This window comes from Callospermophilus lateralis, chromosome 8 (genome assembly GCF_048772815.1).
Source record: "Callospermophilus lateralis isolate mCalLat2 chromosome 8, mCalLat2.hap1, whole genome shotgun sequence".
NCBI lineage: Eukaryota > Metazoa > Chordata > Mammalia > Rodentia > Sciuridae > Callospermophilus > Callospermophilus lateralis.
Window position 1 is genome coordinate 117,617,091 of NC_135312.1, and position 20,373 is coordinate 117,637,463.

General features: G+C 39.8%; 1 protein-coding gene across 3 annotated transcripts in view; it reads right to left on the reverse strand.

The window, feature by feature from the left end:
• The window catches only part of Arhgap10 (Rho GTPase activating protein 10), a 286,545-nt gene that overhangs the window by 151,573 nt on the left and 114,599 nt on the right, over positions 1-20,373 (reverse strand). For all 3 annotated transcript variants that reach the window (XM_076865270.2, XM_076865269.2, XM_076865271.2), the window contains 3 exons: positions 18,472-18,601; positions 14,766-14,872; positions 12,058-12,152 (listed from right to left, as the gene is read on the reverse strand). In XM_076865270.2, coding sequence (XP_076721385.2) covers positions 12,058-12,152; positions 14,766-14,872; positions 18,472-18,601 — 332 coding nt within the window. The remainder of the gene's footprint in view (positions 1-12,057; positions 12,153-14,765; positions 14,873-18,471; positions 18,602-20,373) is intronic.

Below are 20,373 nucleotides of genomic sequence, written 5' to 3' on the forward strand. Positions count from 1 at the left end.
AAAATTAAGACCTCTTTCTCATCAAAAGACATTGTTAAGAAACAGGTAATTTAAAAAGAAAATAGGCAACCCATAGATCAAATATTTGCAATTTAATATACCTGATGAAGGATTTATATACAAAATACTTAAAGAATCCTATAATTAGCAAAAAGACAATCAACACAATTTTTTTTAAATGGTACAAGATTTGACTAGCTACTTCACAAAAGAAACCATAAATGTCCAATTGTACATGCAAAAGTATTCAACATCAGTAGTTATGATTGGCTTAAATGAAAAAAAATTAACATAATCAAACAGTGGTATTTGAAGGCAAAGTACAACTACTTTGGAAAACTGATTTCTTAAAATGTCAAATATACATATACTATCAACCCAGCAAATCCTACTTCAGGTATTTACCCAAGACACATGAGAATGTGTGTCCCCAAAACACTTGCACTAAATGATTTATTCCAGTTTTATTCACAAAAATACAAATAATCCACAATGAAGTGGTCTTCAGCACACTTTTGAAAAATAAATTCCTATCAATGTCAATTCAGATTTCCACTTAAATCAGAACCAACTCAAAATGAGGCTTTCAACACAACACTATGAAAAACACAAAAGCCTATATACGAAATGATTCTAACTCTACCTACTCCATGTTTTACCAATTTTAAGTCTTTAAAAATAATTCCCTTACCTATTCTCTCAAAGCTGGAATCTGAGAATTTTATCTTATCTATTTACTTATTTGGCGATACGGGATAGAACCCAAGTCCTCGCATACAACTCACCATTTCTGAGAAGAGAGAGCTACCAAGAGCCCTTCACATTTGCTTTACTTCACTGCCTACACCATACCCAAGTCAAGCGACTGGTAAACTTTTTAAATTGAAATCTACACCTCATACACATATTTACATGAGACATTTGTAAATTCAATTCCACAAACATTTTGGGTGATCTTTGTCTCATCCAATGCTTCAAAGTGGTACTCCTCAGCAGTGGCACTACTCGATGCTGGACCAGAGGGCACTTTGTCATGGAGGGCTGTCCAGTGCACTGTAGGCTACTTAACAGCATGGTGGGTCTCTGGCCACTGGGTGTCAGGAGCAGCTGCCTACCCTCCTCCAAACCCTACACAATTAGCAGAGTTAAATGTCTCTAGATACTGCCAAATGTCCACCCCCATCCCTACTGTGAGAAAGTCACCCACAGTTGAGAACTTTTGATTCAAAAAATTCTCTCAACTGGTTTTCCCAAGATTTTCTGATATTCTTATGTCCTGGGCCTGCCCTCCTCCGAGTTCCTAATCTGTTACCTAATCTTCAGGAATCAGTTTGGGAACCTGGGATACAGCAAGTGGTACAGATCATGCCTGAGGCCCAGGGTCTAATTCCTAGCACTGCACAAAAAAATAAAATGAAGAAAGTTGATTTTTTCTTCCCTCCTCTTTTTATCCTTCTTTTCATGGTGCTACTACAAATACAGAAAATAGAATTCGTTGTGACATACCCATACATTATGCACTTGACATAATTTGGTCAGTTTCCCCAGGATCTCCTCTTTTGCCCCTCCAGTACCCTTCCTCTACTCTACTGGTCCCGTTTCTATTTTCATGAGGTTCCCCTACCTTTTTTTCCCCCCCTCACTAGATACCATAAATAAGAGACAACAAATGACCCTTGCTTTCTGAGGCTGGCTTATTTTGCTTAACATAAATAATGCTTCCAGTTCCATCCATTTTCCTGAATATGACATAATTTCGTTCTTGAAGAGAGAATTTAAAAATCGCTTTCTCTAGCACTTTGCCACCGGACTCCCTGATGCTTCTCTGCTCCCATGGCACCTTGGACTTCTGAACCAACTCGCTTATCAACCCTCCTACTCTGCAGTTCCCCTAAGGTCACACCTTTTAATTACTGGTTTATTCTTGCATGCTCAGGACCAAACAGAATCAATTATTTAGTTGCCTCAATGAGATGCACTATAAAATACATATTTTTTCTAGTTAATGTGTTACATAAACACTTGCACGATTATTCAGTCTGACTGCATGGGCTTCTGAAGCACTAGGCTCTCAATTTACTATTTTACTGCGAGAAACAGGACAGCATGACACAGATGCCAAGCACATGATTGGCACAAAAGCACTCTACAACACCTAGTACTTCAGATACAGGAGTAGCTCCCCCTCCCCCTCATTGTCATGAAACTCTAAATGGGTAAATTACCAAAGCAAGCATCTTGCCAGCCTTTCAAGACAGACACCCTAGAACTAGGCAAAATCACACCACATGTAATATTTAAAATGTCAGATTAATGAGAGCAAATGGGAAGCATTTTCTTTAAGCAGAACCTAAATGTGATGTGTGGGAGAACTTCACAGAATGTTAATTATTTATCAAGCAAATGTGTGGGGGTCACAGCTCAATGTGGCATGTGGCAAGCATGCCAAAGAAGCTAAGGGCACATTACATAACAACACTGTTGGGGTGTGAAATATCACCCTCCAGGGAAGGTATCTCTTTACAGACTACAGTTCACCATGCCAGAACGACTATATGTTTCTATACACAAAGATACTATGTATACAAGATACTACAAAATATTTCCCCAACATAAAATGAGGGACATGATCACTTTACTGCCCATGGTATTTGATACGTGACTGGCATTAAGTGGTGAATATTTATAGTCACTTAAGACCCTTATTTTAGTGATCGCAAGAATTTATTTGTAGCAGTGTTCGTTTTTGTAAAAAAACTTAGTAAGTTATAATTCATACCACAAAACTGACTCACTTAAAGTGTATGATTCAACAGCTTTTCATATATTAACAGACTTGTGTAATCATCACCAAAATCAACTACAGAATACTTGTTTCACCAAGAAGACACCCATATTCATTAGCCATTGTTCCCCATCCCTCTCCAAACCCCCAATGCAAGAAGCCATCAATTTACTGTCTTATTATAATAGATATGCCCATTCTAAACATTTTATATAAATGGAATCAATATGTTTATGTTCTCAGGGATGATCACGTTATAGCACATACTACTTCTTTTTAATTGCTAAATCATTTTCATCATATGGATATTTCATAGTTATCCATTAATTAGCATACAGACATTGGGTTGTTTCCACCTTTTGGTTGTTAAGAATAATGCATCTATGACCATTTATGTACATGTGTTTTGGTGTGCTTTTGTTTTTGTTTTGTTGGTAGCACTGGGGATTGAACCCAGGGCCACACATGTTAGTCAAGCACCCCCAGGGTCACATGTACATATTTTTGCATAGACACACATTGTCACTTCTCTCATATAGCTATCTAGTGGTCGAATTTCTGAGTGAAATAATGAAGTTATGTTTAACTTTTTGAAGAACTGCCAACCCGTTTTCCAAAGCAGGTATGCCATTTTAAATTTCCGCCTTCAGTGTATGGGGGTTATAATTTTTCCAGATCCTTGTCAACACTTGTTACTAGCTTTTTACTTTTTTGATATTAAACATCTTCAAAGTGCTTATCTGCCACTGTATATTTTCTTTGGAGAAAGGTCCATTTCACATCTTTTGCCCATTTAAAATTTTAATGTGTCTTTTTATTATTCAGTTGAGTTCTTTATATATTTGGAAATAAGTCCCTTATCAAACATGATTTTTAAGTACTTTCTCCCATTCTGTAAATTTGTGATCTACATTTTTTTTTTTTTACTGTGTCCTTAGCATGTGTTCTTAAATGTTGCCTTTTAGCTAAGCAAATATTCAGTTACCTTTTAGTGAACCGAGGGGAAAGCGTGAAGCACATATCCATCTAAGAATTGATAAAAAGCAACGATGACCAATTAGTCTCCACCCTGCTCCCTACGAGTCACGATCCCCTTTGGTCTCAGTCATAAGGATTACAGCAGCACATAGGTTAGAGAATCTGCCTTATTTCTAGCATCTAAGAATTAAAAGCCTCCCATGTAACTAGGAAAAACTCTATTCAAGCCAGTGGTATGAACAAAAGTCGTGTCTGCAATCTCTGGAAAGTGTCCCTACAGCAAAAGATGACACTCCACAATAAATGGGAGCAGGCTTCTTGAACCTGAGGTACCCGGGAAAGTGAACCATGTGCAACAGGAAGCCAAGATCTGACACTAAAAAGCTTACATCAACCCTGACCTGGCCAACTCCAGCTTCCCACACAAGTGAAAAAATAAATTCTGACATTAATTAAACAATGATGACTTTTTCTGTTACGCGCAGCCAAACCAGATCTGAACAATGCCACAATTAAGTGAATGCTCTTAACATCTATACAGATCAGATCGAGTCCAGGCTCCACTCTGCAGCTTGCTTGTATCACCTACCATCACAATGCTACCTGACTATTCTTCTTATAATAAAAAGTAAAAACATTTGGCAAGAGGACACTATTTATACTAAATCTATGTCAGCAACGTTGAAATTGCTACACAATAGGATCCCAATAGGAACTCCATATAAACCCATTTACAATACATACACACACCCAAATGGGTTTCTTTCTTTTTTTTTTTTTTTAAGGCGGAATGCAAACACTAGAATTCACTGTACCATTCGATAGAAAAAAGTGCAGCTGACTGACAGTTGCTTGATTGAATCTAATCCCAGTTCTATGACTTCTAAGCAACACTTCAATTACATTTAATCCAGTACAAATTTGGTGAATGCCCACCATTTATAAAGCACTATATTTGGTACTATAGTACCCAGCAATGCAACATGAGATAGGCTTTCTATTCCCATGGAATTCATATTTAATACACAAAGAATAACTTGCTTATAATTCCTAGTAGTCTACATGGCCAGAAACCAGGAAAACAAGTAAGAGACTATCTCATTTACACTTCTAATTAATGCCTTCAAGCTCCAGAATTCAAAACCTCAATGTACATTCACCCCCTCATCCCAATCCCACTAGTTTTTGTTCCACAAGTGAGCAACACAGATGATTGGGTTGGGGGGGGATGGCCACTGCCCACCAACAAAGGGAACCTCTTCCCCTGACAAATACTATCCACTGGTAAGAACTAACACAAATAGATATGCTCCTGTTTAGAAATGAAAATTTAAAACAATAACCTGCAACTATTTTTAAAAGCTTAATTCTTAAGACTCTTATATGATGTACTATGAACATTACAAATAACTTTCCAAGTTAGAGCTTTAGAAAAGACTAGACAAAAAAGCTTGTTTTTATTTTGTTTTGGTTTTGGTACCAGGGAATTGAACTTGGGGGCACTCATCCACTGAGCCATATCCCAGCCCTATTTCATATTTTATTTAGAGACAGGGTCTCAGTTAATTGCATAGCACCTTGCCTTTGCTGATGCTAGCTTTGAACTTGCAGTCCTCCTGCCTCAGCCTCCCAAGCCGCTGAGATTACAGGCATGCATCACTGTGCCCAGCAAAAAGCATGTATTTTCATATATTGCTGATAGGACTGCAAATTGGTGCAATCACTATGGAGATTTCTTAGAAAACTTGGAATGGAACCACCATTTAATCCCACTCCTCGGTCTATACCCAAAGGACTTAAAAACAGCATACTACAGAGACACAGCCACATCAATGTTTATAGCAGCTCAATTCACAATAGCTAAACTGTGGAAGCAACCTAGGTGCCCCTCAACAGATGAATGGATAAAGAAACTGTGGAATGTATACACAATGGAATATTACTCAGAATTAAGAGAGAATAAAATTATTCCATTTGCAGGTAAATGGATGGAGTTGGAGAATAACATGCTAAGTGAAGTAAGCCAATCCCAAAAAACCAAAGGCCGAATGTACTGATAAGTGGATACTGATCCATAATATGAGGGTGGGGGACTTTGGTCAAAGGGAAGGGAGAAGAGGAGAAGGGGTATGGGGGCAGGAGAGGTGGTGGAATGTGATGGACATTATTACCCTAGGTACATGGACACATATGGTGTGATGCTACATCACGTACAATCAGAAAAATGAAAAGTTGTGCTGCAACCGTGTACAATGAGTCAAAAATGCATGCTGCTGTCATATATACTGAATTAAAATAGATTTATAACGAAACATATTTTGCTTTGGACCCAAGCTATGAAGTTAGCCAATATGTATATGTATACGTATATACATATATGTATATACACATATGTAATGCTAAATTTGTATACCCCCCAAAATTCTGGGGTCTAGGGGTTTAGCTCAGTGGTAGAGCACTTGCCTAATATGCATGAGGCTCTGGTTCCTTCTCCAGCATCACAAAAAAATAAAATAAAACCCCTTGGAAAATTTACAAAAACCAAAGTCCCCCAATTCATTTACTGTTTGAAATGCCTATTAAACATCCCAGGGGTAAGACTGAGTAGGCAGCTGGATATAAGAACCTGGAGTTCAGGGAATAGATAATGAATTTTGGAGTTATCACTGTGTGAATGAGGCTAAGGCACAGAAAGATAGTATCAAATATTTTCTTTCACAGGTAGGCTCTAGAATTTAAAAAATAAAAAAAGACCTGAAAGTAGTGAAGGAACTAGTAGGAAAGTGGAAGGAGACCAGGAAGATGGGCAAGAGAGGAATAAATCAGAGTGGGTGATAGGATAAAGGATATAATCAAAACACGATATATGCATGCACAGAAATGCCATGGTCAACCCCATTGATTTGTGTAACTAATATGCATTCATTGTTAAGGTTTAGGAATGAGGCATCCTTCAAAAGCTAATGTGTGAGGCAAGGAAAACATTTTCAGATGTTAAATGATTAGATTATGAGACATATAACCTATTCAGTGGATTGGTCCATTGGGTATGGATTAACTGGGCAGTAAATGAAGGGTATGTCTAAAGGAAGTAGGTCATTGGGGTTTGCCTTTGGGAGTTATATTTTGCCTTGGTGAGCGGAGTTCTGCTTCCTAGCGGCCACATCCTGGACTGTCTTCCTCCGACATGCCCTTCCACCATGATGTTTTTCTGCCTTGTTTTGGACCCAGAGCTATGAAGTTAGCCAAGTGGGGACTGAAACTCTGAAACAAGGAGCCAAGATAAACTGTCCTTCCTCCAAATTTCTCCACTCTGGTATTTTGGTCACAGTGACCCAAAAACTAAAACAATATTTTTTAAAAAAGTAAAAAATAAAAAGTTAAAAAAATAAATCCACAAAAATATAATAACAACTTGAGGGACCCTTGGGGTAAATGAAAATGTTCTATGTCTTCACTGTAAGAATATTAATACCCTAAATATGATGTTGTACTCTAGTTTTTCAAGAGGTTACCATTGGGGGAAACTGGTAAAAGATACCCAGGATTCATCAATTGCATGCAAATCTACAAAATTAAATAAACTTGAAATAGCCTTTAAAAAATACGAGAGGCAAGATCATAAGGAAACGTAAGGAGAGATGAGTCCCAAGGACGGAGCCCTAGAGAACTCCAACATCAAGAGGTCTAGGAAATGAGAACCTGGTGAAGTAATACAAAAAATGCAAAAGACATTAAGTGGGAGAAAAAAACAGCGCAATATCCTTGAACTAAGTAACATGATATATCGTGGAGGAGAACGCAATGGACCGTGCCAGATTGCTGTCAGGAGGATGATCGCAGAGAATTCACTGTTGGACACAACAACATGGAGCCCACCGATGATCTCAGGAGAGGTGGATATCTGATTGAGAGAGCTCAAAAGATAACAGGAGAAAAGTTGAGCTGCAGATATGATTGGTTTTTTTAATACTTCCTGCTCCATACAGAAAAAATGGGTCCCATGAAAGGCAGGGGTGGTTCATTAATGATGGTGGTAGTAGGTTTTGGTTTTTTAAAGATGGATGAAATAGGGCTGGGGTTGTGGCTCAGCGGTAGAGCGCTTGCCTCGCACATGCAAGGCCCTGGGTTTGATCCTCAGCACCACATAAAAAAAAATAAAAAAAAAATAAAGGTATTGTGTCCAACTACAACTAAAAAATAAATTTTTTAAAAAGATGGATGAAATAACAGCATTTTGTACATTATGGGAGGCCAAACCAATGTTAACAAGAGGTGCTTGAGAAATACTGTGGGGCAACAGGAAGAGGGCAGGAAGAGGGAGTGGGAAGAACAGAACAGAAGCTTGGCCTCAGGAGCACGGGCAGTTCACACAGTAGGGGACAGTAGGCAGGATGTCTGCACTGATGGTGGAGGTGGGTTACACGGCAGCAAAGGGCGCCTTAGCACTTCTCTCTTCATAAAGAAATAGGACATAGTCTTCAGGAAAGGCAGGCAGTGCCAGACGCTCAGAGAAAGAAAAACGAAACATTCGTTCACTAGGAGAATGAAGGAACTAAGAAAACATGCACGGGGTAGCACTGAGGGCCTGAGACCAGTGGGCATGAATCAGAAGGGACCCAGTGAACACGGCAGAACGTGTCTTTAGAAGGAGAACAGTCGGAACTGAACCTACTCAAGTTAGGGTTGTGCAACAAGTATAGCCTAGAAGGAAAGGGCAGGGGAGTCGAGGGCCCCGAAAAGGGGGCAACTGGGGACTGGCTATAAGAATAAACTAGTTAGGAGTCTGGAGACATGAGGGCTAAGTCATGGCAAGATCAGTTCACTCGAGGCCTTTATTGGGGAATTTAAGGGTACTTACTAGAAAAAAGAAATCAGGGAAGGATAGAAGCTGCTGTCAGATAAAGAAAGGCTTGTGATCAAGACTGGCAAGAGAACGTAGTCACTATAGTAACAAGATCTAAGGACAAAGGACTGGTTATGGGAAAAGTGGTTGAGGTCACTGAAGGAGAGGAGTCTGGGCATCATGAAGAAGTACTGGAGGATCCTCTAAAATGATACTGAAATTATCAAGAATTTTTAGAAGGGAAGAATTGGAGATGACCGTACAAGGAACTAGAGATTCCACAAGCAGTTCAAAACACAGAAAAAAAAAATCACAGATAATAGAGAGATTTGAGGAGGTAAAACCATGAGAATGGATGAAATCGATGGATGGATGGATAGGTAAGATAGGTAAAATAGGGAAAGAAAAGACAACCATAGAAAAATAATGTTCAAGAAGCAATGGTTGAAGCAGAGGACCAAGAAATGTAAAGAGAACCCCAAGATCACTGTCCTGGAAGTCAATAAATAAATGAGTTTCAGGAGGTTGAAGGTGAAGGCTAGATCAAACACTTGGGTAGCAGTAAGAACTGCACTCCCTACTGGATTTCTTTTCAGTTACCTACAGGAAGCTAACTCAACATCACCAAATCTGAGTCCATTATCTTCCTTCTCCTCAATCCAAACTTTATTCCATGTCAATAAGCGACTCCCATCAAGTTGCTCAGGGCAGGACCCTTCCTCTCCACTCCTGCACCCAGTTCATCGCTAAACCTTGCATCGACCCTGCAGCTTCTGTTCCCATTGCCACACCAAGCACGGCCTCTCATCTTCCCTTACCCACTCTTCTCCATTCTTGGCATCTCCAAACCTTTCTCTGCTCTGCCAGAGTCAGCTTTGAGAAATACAAACATGCCACTCGCTGTCTGCTTAAAACTTCACCGATTAAGCTGGAAAACCTCAACCTCAAGTCCTTGCCCCTTGTCAAGCCTCTCCTTATCTCCCATTCTCCGAGGCTCTGCTCCAGTGAAGCCGGGTGCCTCTGGGGACCTCACACGGGTCCCATCCTCCTCTGTTCCAGGACTCCACATATAACTACTTCCTTGGCCTGAACTGAGTCTCAGTTCCTTGACTCCAAATAACCCCCGAGTGATCAACCGAGACACCAGATCTTCAGCAGGCCTCTCTTCAAACACAGACTGGACTAGGTCCCCTGGCCAGGAGTTCCCAGAAAGGTGGTCTGAGTCTCAGTAGAAATAAATTACAAATTCACAAGACAAAGAAAACCCAGAGGGTGGGGCCCAGGCCCTCTCCCTCCATAAGGCAACTTTTTTGTTTAATACAGTCACAGTTTTTAAATGTATAGTTTAATATATTTACCTTTTCTTTAGTATTTTACAATATTTACATTATAAAATTTCATTTGAAAAGACAATCTCCCTATATAGCAGTTCAAAAACTGCTAGAACAGATGGCCTATAAGTTCCTTCCTCCCCAGTTCTAAGAATCTTCTTGCAGGTATTATCCTTTATTTTTGAAAATAACCACAAAGTAACCCCAACCTTCCCGAGGGTAGAGTAGGTACAATCAAAATAAGGATTGAGGTTGCTACAAAGCATCTGGCATAATCTTGGTCTCCCAGAAGATACAGGGCTGGGTAAAAATAACACAAATCACAGTGAGACAATGTATGAAGAATTAGGAGTATCTGCTTTCAAAACAAACCAGGTTCACCTCCTGCAGCATGCTGCAGGCTCACCTTGGCCAAGGATTCAGAAGCATCCTAATCACTCATCTGCTGAGGTCCATATCATAATGGCTAAGAGCTCAGCCTCTGAGGCAGTACAAAGGCTCAAAACTCAGCTCTTGCCAGGCACAGTGTCGCATGCCTGAATCCCAGGGGCTTGGGAGGCTGAGGCAGGAGGATTGTGAGTTGAAAGCCAACCTCAGCAAAAGCAAGGCACTAAGCAACTCAGTGAGACCCTGTCTCTAAATAAAATACAAAATAGCCTGGAGTGTGTACCCCTGAGCTCAATCCCCCATGCTCTGCCCCAAAACGATAGGAGGCACAAAAAGATTTTTTTTAAAAAAAATGGTTAAAAAAAACACAAAACTCAGCTCTCCCATTCAACAGCTACACAACCTTTGGAGACAAGCTCGACCATTCTGCCTCAGTTTCTCACCAAAAAAATGGAAACAATAATAGCCACCTGACAGAGATATGCTGAAAATTAAATAAGACACAAGATTCATAGCACTGTCACCTAAAAGCCAGCTATAGGTATGTGCTCTAGGTATAATATGGAGTGAATCTCCCTCTGAGGTTTTTGGTTTTTGTTGGGTACTGGGGATTGAATCCAGGGGCACTTAACCATATAGCCACATCCCCAGCCCTTTGCATTTTTTTTTATTGTTTTGAGATAGTGTTTCATTACGTTGCAGAGGCTAGCCTCAAATGTGCAATCCTCCTGCCTCAGCCTCCCAAGTCACTGGGATTACAGGTGTACACCACCACACCTGGCTCATTGAAGTTATTAACAAGTTCCTATTGACTTAAAACTTAACCTCTTTTCTACAACATTCTTTTTCTTTCACAGTCTTGGCAAAAGGCTTATTTGCCTACTTGTCCTTTTTGTGGTTGTGACAAATATCTCATGGTGCTTAAGGTCACATTTTTATGTGCCTGGCATTCGATTCATTTACCAGAAAGTAAAGCACAGATCTCCCTTCCCAGTACTAGACTTTTTTTTTTTTTATTCTTCTTTGGGTTTTGACTGTTGAGGCTTTTTAATTAATCTCATTTTATAAACTTTCATTATACAAACATGAAATATCCTTATCTAAAAACCACTCCTGCCAAAACTGGGACTGGCAAGGAATCCCTGTCTAGTCAGAGAGTCAAACAGAAATGGTCTCTGAAGACCATGATTTTCCTTGGCCATTTAGGCAGACACAGAAATCAATGCCAGAAAAGCAGTGATATTGACAGGCGCACTGTTTTCTCGTTTTACTTCCTTCTGACAGTTATAACCATAACTGAAATTCATACAATAAGAAAAAAGCAACCAGTCTATGAATAGATAGGCAGGGTTTGCATGAGACTCTCCATCACACAGTATAGACACAAACCCACACAACCCAAAACAAATTTGGTTCTGCGTCACGAGCTCTCTCCGCCACACTCTCCTCTCTCTCATTCTCTTTTCCTGCTATGAATTAGACTTGGATCAACAGTGAAATGCTATGACATTATTAAGTGACAAGAGAAGTTAGGATAAGTTGAAACTTCATCCAAGTCACTCCACAGCCGAACATAGTGACCGAGACTAATGGACTTACCATGAATACACAGCCCGGAAATGTAACAAGAGAGCACTCTTCAGGACATGAAGATCAGTTGCAATTAACCTCTGTTTTTTTAGTCATATTTTTAAATTTTTTCATCATATCCACTCATTCCCCAAACTTACCGGTCAGCAGCTTCTATGTCAAAACAAAACCTTCTGTCAATGGAGTCCGTATGCCTTTTGGTGCAGTCTTTCAAAAAGAACACCTCTCCATCGCCCTGCAAATAAGCATCACATTCTCAAAACTACAGAGCAAGCATCTGCACAGCAAGTCGCCAATCCTGGGGGAGCCAAGGTTCAAATTTTAAGTCCCTTCTCTTTACCCTGATCTCTTTCAAACTAACAAACACAATTTAGAATCTAAACTGTTGATCATTTTTGTCATCGTTCTTAAGGTTTTCTAGCTCTTGCCGATTACAGTAACATTTAACCAGACTGGACCAATGCCAAGTTTAAAAGGTAAATTAACAGCAATTTCCAGATGCTAGGACGCTAGTCTCCTAATGTCCTCTTTTCTAAAATGTGCAACTTTGTTTTACTTCATATCATGTCATACCGTATGTCGGAGTCAGTATGTGACTGCCATGGTTTAGATGTGAGGTGCCCTCCAAAAGCTCACGTGAGAGACAATATAAGAAAGTTCATAGGTGAAATGACTGGGTTACCAGCGCCTTAACCTAATGAGCCCATTGATACTGATAGGGATTAACTGGGCGGTGATTATAGGCAGGCAGGGATGGCTGGAGAATTTGGGTCACTGGAGGCATGTCTTTGGCAGATATACTTTTTGTTGAGAGGAATGCGCATTCTGCTTCCAGCTCCAATGTCCTGAGTTGCTGAAATCCACCACACTCTTCCGCCGTCATGTCCTGCTTCACCGCAGGCCCCATAGAATGAAGCTATTCTTCCATGGACTGAGACTTCTGAAACCATGAGCCCCAAAGACACTTTTACTCCTCTAATTGTTCTTGTCAGGTCTTTTGGTCACAGCAGTGAAAAAGCTGACTATAACAGTGATCCTTTTAGACCTGTAAATATTGCAACCGCACATGGAGCAACCCAAAAGTACACCAAGGGCCCTACATCAAATATAATGACCATGGAAAGCTGAACCCCTCCATCTACGCAGTTGTTTCCTGAGGGAGTCCCTGAGCGTATCTTTACTTTTTTTTTTCTTTACTATAATGCACTATATTTCACTAATCACTGTTTAATTCAGCGTTTTTGCTACTGTGACTCAAGGACCCGATCAGCACAACTGTAGAGGAAGAAGAGTTTGAGGGCTCACGGTTTCAGAGGTCTCAGTCCATAAAAGGCTGGTTCTATCTCTTGAGGCTCAAGATGAGGCTGAACATCACGGTGGAGTGTGTGGCAGAGGGAAGCTGTTGGCATGGTGATCAGGAAGAAGAGAGCATTTCTACTTTCTAGATGCAAAATGTATACTCCAAACAAATCCCACCCCCTCCAGCCAACCCCTATCACTTCAGTTACCACTCAGTTAACCCATATCAGGGCATTAATTCACTGATTGGGTTAAGATTCTTATAACCCAATCATTTCTCCTCTGAACCTTCTTGCATTGTCCCACACGAGCTTTGGGGGACACCTCACATCCAACCCATGACAACCACCTCTTCTAAGAACATGAGATAAAAGATGGAAAATGGGAGACAAAGCGATGCAGGTAGTAAGTAAAGAAAAACCATAAGAAGTCTGAGTACACACTTCTAGAACACTTTATAGAATACGAGGATCTAGAATATTTTTAAAACATTCAAACATACAATTTTAAAACATCAAATTCTAAAATATACTTATTATTCTTATTATGAGGGTAAAACAGAAAGATGCCACAAAGCACAAGTGCCTTAAGACTTGAATTCACTTCAACAGAAAACTCAGTCAAAGCCAACGCTCAGTCGTAACCCCATCTGCTTCCCAGAGTGACATCCTTGTGTCCTCTCCACTGCAGGACCCAGCACTTCCGTGTCTAATTCATTACTATGTCATATGTTTTTATTACAACCTGTCTTACATTTTTTTTTTTTTTCAGGCAGAAGCAACGTATATTTAAACAGAAGTCAGCATGGGTTCATTCTGTGTTCACCTAACCACACCCATCCACCCAGCAAGCCATGATTATCCTGATTGCTTAGAACGTGCGGCCAATCATGTTCACTATGAGGGAGAAGAGCTTTGTCTCCAGAGCACAGGTTAATGTTTTAAGCTGTACCTTCTGCTTAAAACACATGTAGAGGTCCCCTTTCCCACATAGCAATGCCCACGGTCTGCTTACTCTGTTCTTACTGCTGTGCTCTTCTTTACTGTTTACTTCTTTGGGAGGAGTAGTTAGCTGAATGGGAAATACCTAAATGAGAACTCTGTACGAATTCACTTCAACAGAAAACTCAGTCAAAGCCAATGCTCAGTCGTAACCCCTTATAGAAAATGAGTAAAATTCCTTATAGAAACCTCTACAGTGGTACAGGCTCTGAACATACCATAAGTGTGCAAATCAGACCTCCTGTGAAAACACTAGGGGACCATTCAGTCACAGAAGCTTACTGCATTTACTTTACAAAACCAGTGACATAAAAGGAATCAACTGGGTTTTTGTTTGTTTGTTAATTCTGACTACAAAGACCCATGAATGCAATTCCAAAAACACAACTGTTCTCTTTGGGGGCCTATTTGGAAACAATAGAAAACAGATTTTAATCCTAAAAACAAAATAAAGTTCATTTACCTGTAGTGAATAAAAACCATTAAAGTGACACCCTCCTCCACAAAGAATCTCTTTCACAGAGAACAAAGTAAATCCAAATACTTACAAGCTTCCCCCCAGATCTGTGCTCGAACGGGATCATGTTGAATTTCTTGGCTGCTTTCCGATACATGCAGTAGTGTTTGACCCAGCTGGAACCAAATGGAGCAGGCCCTTCAACAAAAACATAACTTCATGTTTTTCTTTATAAATAAGCAGATATGCATAACTCTAAGCCCATTACTAAGAAGATCACAATAAATAGCATCCAGTACAGTTCAATAAAATGAATCAGCAACAACACTGGTTTCTAATAAAAGGAGAAAACTAGGGAAAATAAAAGGGCCCAAAGCGGTCCTTGGTGACAAGATTATAAGACATTTTCTGCAAAAACACAAGTGATTTAAAAACATACTTTTCAAACAGTGTGGTAGAAAAAAAAAAATAAGTTATCTCACAACTGAAAAATCTCTTCATTTGAAGCTCTATTTTGAGTGTTGTAGGTATTAGGAGCTCACCAAGAGTTCCATGTGATGTCTGGGATGGTTGAGGATTCGATTCTTGCTCCTCAAAATGACAGAATTGTAGAATTACAGTGCTGAGGAGAAATCCGTCTAGAAATCCGTCTAGTGCTCTAAATCCACTAACAGCAAGCACCCTGGCAACTGCTGCCCTTGGATAAGGGGAAAACGAGGCTTTGGAAGTGAAATATGCGTGGCTGGGGTGGAGCTCGGAGGTACAGAGCTTGCTTAGTATGTTTGAGGACCTGGAACTGATCCTCAGCTTTGAGGAGGGCGGGTGGGGAGTGAAATATAGAAATGAAGAGTAAGGAATTTAAGGGATTCCCAGCTCTGGTGCGCCTTCTCTTTGGAGAAGTCTATCTCTGTCGCTTTTGCAATAAACCTGCTGCTAGCGTTCTTAAAAAAAAAAAAAATTAAGATGCGACAGGGGTAAGCAGACCATACATGCACCAGAACATTCTCAAAATCCCCTTAACTCTTTTAAGTCAGTATTCCCACCATTAGAGCTCCTCCTCACTGTGTCTTTGTCAGGGGTACCCAGCATCTGAAACAGCACATGGCAATAAAAGTCTAGTCATCAAGGCTGGAGGGTGCAGCCTGGGGTAGAGTATGTGCTTAGTATGCACAAGGCTCTGGGTTAAATTCCCAGCAGCAGCAACAACAAAAAGTCCAGTTATCATAAATCAAAGCTTAGGACCAACAGGAGTTGACAATTTACCAAGACTCCAAAAAAGGAAAAAACATTCAAACACCATAATTTCCTACACAAATGAACCTATAACTGATACTTAAAAAAAAAAAAAAAAGAAAAAAGCTCATTTAAAAGGAATGCGTTCAGGCTGGGGTCGTGGCTCAGTGACAGCTCTCACCTAGTAGGAGTGAGGCACTGGGTTCGATCCTCAGCACCCCATAAAATAAAGGTTTTGTGTCCACTCATAACTAAGAAAAATATCTTTAAAAAAATAAAAGGAATACATTCAACTCTAGAGAAACCTAATTACGGTATCTTGGTGGGATGAGGCAGTTGAAAGGGTTTACCAGACCACAATAAAAATTTCATGTCAGATGGTTATTGGTCCAAAGATCTCAATTTGAGAACTACTGTGGTTTGTGTCATAAAAAACCAGTGTTTGTATTTTTGGAGATATTGCATGGAGAGTTCATTTAATTAAAAAAAAAAAGTCTCAAAGAAGAAATGATTATGTTCTTGTCTCTTTAATATACATCACTTAAGCTTCAAGCAAATGTCTAAGAAACAACAAGGCCAAATCTCAGATCAGAGTCTCTGCACCCAATCTCAAGATCTTCCCTCTAAGCCACCATGCCCTCCTTACCCCCACCAGATCCTACTCAGCGGGCTCTGACCATGGTGGCCAATGAGGCTCTGGCCCACCTGAGTGGCAACTTGGACGTCTGTCTCAGACTCTCAATCCAGCACTTACTAGCCCTGTGACCTGGGGAACACTGTGACCTCTGCCTCCATATTCATTGATAAAGAGGGTAATAACACCTTGTAGCATTGTTTTATGAATTAAATGAACACAGCATATACAGAGTTAAACACAGTGCCTGGGCTACAGTAAATTAGAATTTAGCCACTATAGTTTTTGTTGGTTTTCTTCCAGTCTAATTTGAGCACAATTTCTCTCAAAGTAAGTTTAGTAAGTTATGAATGTCTCAAGTTCCCCGTGATTTTCACTCGGGCATATCGTACATATAAGAATTCTAACATTCTCGTGACTCTATCCTGGATTTTAATTTAGTTATTTCAAATTCAATTTTAAAAACTGGAACTGAGATGAGAAGTGAAGACTATGGCATTTCAAATTAAACAAGGGCAAATGGAAAAAGCATCACAATCTCCTGATGACCTAGACCATTAACTTCAATTCCAAGCATAGAGGGCATATAACCTGTTCCCCAAGTACTATCCACTACTAAACTGGTCAGTTTCAAAGTCCTGTGAATCAGGCACACTTCACAAATGAAAATTATAAATCCCTGTAAGTACAGGTAAGGATGAGAAGGGAGGAAAACAGTAAATGTAGACACATTTCATATTCTCATCCTTTCTACTAACTAGCAGCAGGGTTCCATCACAGAAGAATCCAACTTGAAGAGCTTAACTGAAATTTTTAAAGCTTGAAAGAGATTTGACATTTAATTTTCCAAATATCACCACCAAAGGTGCTGCATAATCACAAAAACAGCAATTGCTATGGTTTGGATATGGTCTGTCCCACAAAGATTTCTGTGCAGGAAACTTGGTCCCCAAAGCAACCATAATGAGATGATAGGCCTCTAAGGATGATGAGGTCATAAGGCTCCGTCCATGGGAGGGATTGATGTAGGACCAGGTTAGTTCTCACAGGAGTAGGTTATAAAGTGAGGTCAGTCTGGGCTCTTGGCAATCTTCTGCATGTGGCCATTTGCCTTTCTGTTTCTTTACCATCTTATGATGCAGCTTTTCAGCCACCAGAATCTTAAATAAACCTTTATAAACTATCCAGCCTCTTGTGTTTTGTTAGAGCAACAAAAAATGAACTAGAAAAACCACCAAGACTAAAAACCCTATAAAATAAATGAGGGTGCCACATGGGAATATTTTTTATAATAACCATCTGCAGTCTTCATAACTTTAGTAAGAATAAAGTATCTGAGATGATGTGGGTAGAAATGGTTTGAAGAAAGAAGAGAAAGATACCCATCTGGACCTTAACATGGGGAGAGGCAAGGTTGAGGGGAAGGGGAGGGTATGTATGTATGTATGAAGTATTTTTCCCAAACAAAATATGCCTCTCAGGACAGGAAGGGGGTAAAGAAAGAAATAATTTCCCCAAATGCCACAGTAATTATAATAAATAGTTTTAAATACAGTCTGTGGGGTCTTGGTTCCAGAATCTCCAATGTCCCCCCAGTCAATACCAAAACCCTGGGATGCTCAAGGCAGTCCCTTATATCAAATCTCATGTTATCTGCATAGAACCTATGCATATCCTCCCATATACAGTAAGTCCTCCCTAGAATACTTATGATACTCTTACAACATAAATGCTAAATAAATGGTTGTTATACTGTGTAGTTCAGGAAAGAATGATATAAAAAAGGATGTACATGTTCAGTACACATGCAAGGGTCTGTTTTTGTTTTTTCAAGTACATTCAATTTGCAGTTAGAAATCCACAGAGGACCAACTGCAATTGGATTTTTAATCAACCCCAACCATTCAGTCAGGGTCTGAGGGCCTCTTACTTTTTTCCTGTACATACAGGTAGCCTTCTTCTGTAAACTGACTTGCTCGTTTGTGGTCCTTGGGATTTTGTCTGATTTTGTTCATAAGTTCTTCCACTTCGGACCTTGTTCCTTCAAACCGGTTCCGTGTCTGAAATGGACAAAAGATAAATTTAAATTTCTCATGAGGTTTTTCTGCATGAATTTTAAAGTCTCTGAATAACCATAATCAAATTTGTAGAATTCCTTTTTTGCATTTGTCAAAATATCCCAATTCTTTGTTCAAAGGGGGGGGGGGGGGAAACGGTGGTCAAACAGCCAACAGAGAAGCACAAGCCACAATAACCAAAGAATACGCACTTCTGAAACTTTCTAACACCATAAATAATTTCACTGTCCAACATAAAATTTCCTGCTTGTAGTTCTCATGTTATTATTAAATCTTAGATTTTAAAAAACAATAGATCATAGAATTTCTACTTGGGAAGTTAAGATTTTTGCAACGACCAACATGAACTCAGATTGTTACGATTATCCTAGCAATCTGAGCACTAGGAAGCTGGACATCTTAATTCCTTTTTGCAAGTTTATAAACACAAGAGTATATTTTTCCAGGTTGTGGTAACTGCACTTTAAAATGACGTTTCTTCCCTGAAGTGGGAGAAATCTCACCTACAAATAACGTCTCCGATATCTGAAGGGACAAATCACATTTCCGAAACCCAGGAGATTCAGCATGCCAATGTCTGTCAGGCAACTATGTGGAGAACGAATATGGAAGGTGAAGTGACAAAATTACCAAGGAAATTGTGATGTGTCAGCACCACTGGGTTTCTGGACATTTCTTTCATCCAGACTCAAAAATAATTGTATTAATACTGAAAAACTGCTGATGTGAAACTGTGGAGGAGCCGAGATAGAAAATTATTATTGAAATTTCTCCTCTCTCCTCCCTGCAATGAAAAGGGTTACCAAAGGTCTTCAGAGTGGAAAAATGGTAGAATCGTACCTTTTTTCCTAGAGGGGTGGGGAGTCTGATTAATAGATTAAAAAAAAAAAACAACAACAAAAACCTAACTTCAGAGGTTGATTTTAAACACAAAAAAAGCCTCAAAAAATAAATCTTTTTGTGTACTTCATCAAAGTACTCATGTGTTGCATCCGCTCCCTCTCCTTCCCATCGCTCATCTCCAGGGATTCCTGTCTCACCTTTATTCTGATGGCTCTGGTTCTACTTTCCTCCCTCCTTGTTTTGCCGAGATTCCTTCCAGCCTTCATTTCTTCTCATGTGTATATTAAATATTCATATGCACAATTAGGCAAATTATAAATTGGGGTGAAAACCACATATGTGTATATTAAATGTACATATGCACAAATACACACGCATTCATTCTCGTTCTCTGACCCACTCATGTCAATGCTCAAATTGTCCTAAATTTGTCCAGCAGAAACACCTTCAATCTGGCTACCATCTTCTGACATATCAGAAGTTTACGTTTTCCTTCTCCTAGAATCAGTCATTTCTCCAGAAGTCTTGTTCGTTTCAGTGAGAGGCAGTATTCAGAAAACAAGATCTGGACACAGCGGGCCCACAGCTATGGGGCTAACATTGCTGAATCTTCCCAGGAGACAGACCTGGGCGATACCCCTACACACATATACACTTACACAAACACGTATCAGTGCTTCCACATTTATGTGAGCCAAACCCATGACTTCCTCCCAATAAATCTAATTCTACTCTAATGATTCAGGATTTTTTCTAGTCCATCCCTTTCCATATTTATAAATTTCATCTCAAACACTGAGAGACCTGTCAGTATCCTAAATCTATCTGCTCAGTTTGTTCAATTAACCTATCAGCAGAAGGAAAGCAAGCTCCCAAACACTCCGGCCACCTTCTACATCCTCTGCCACAAT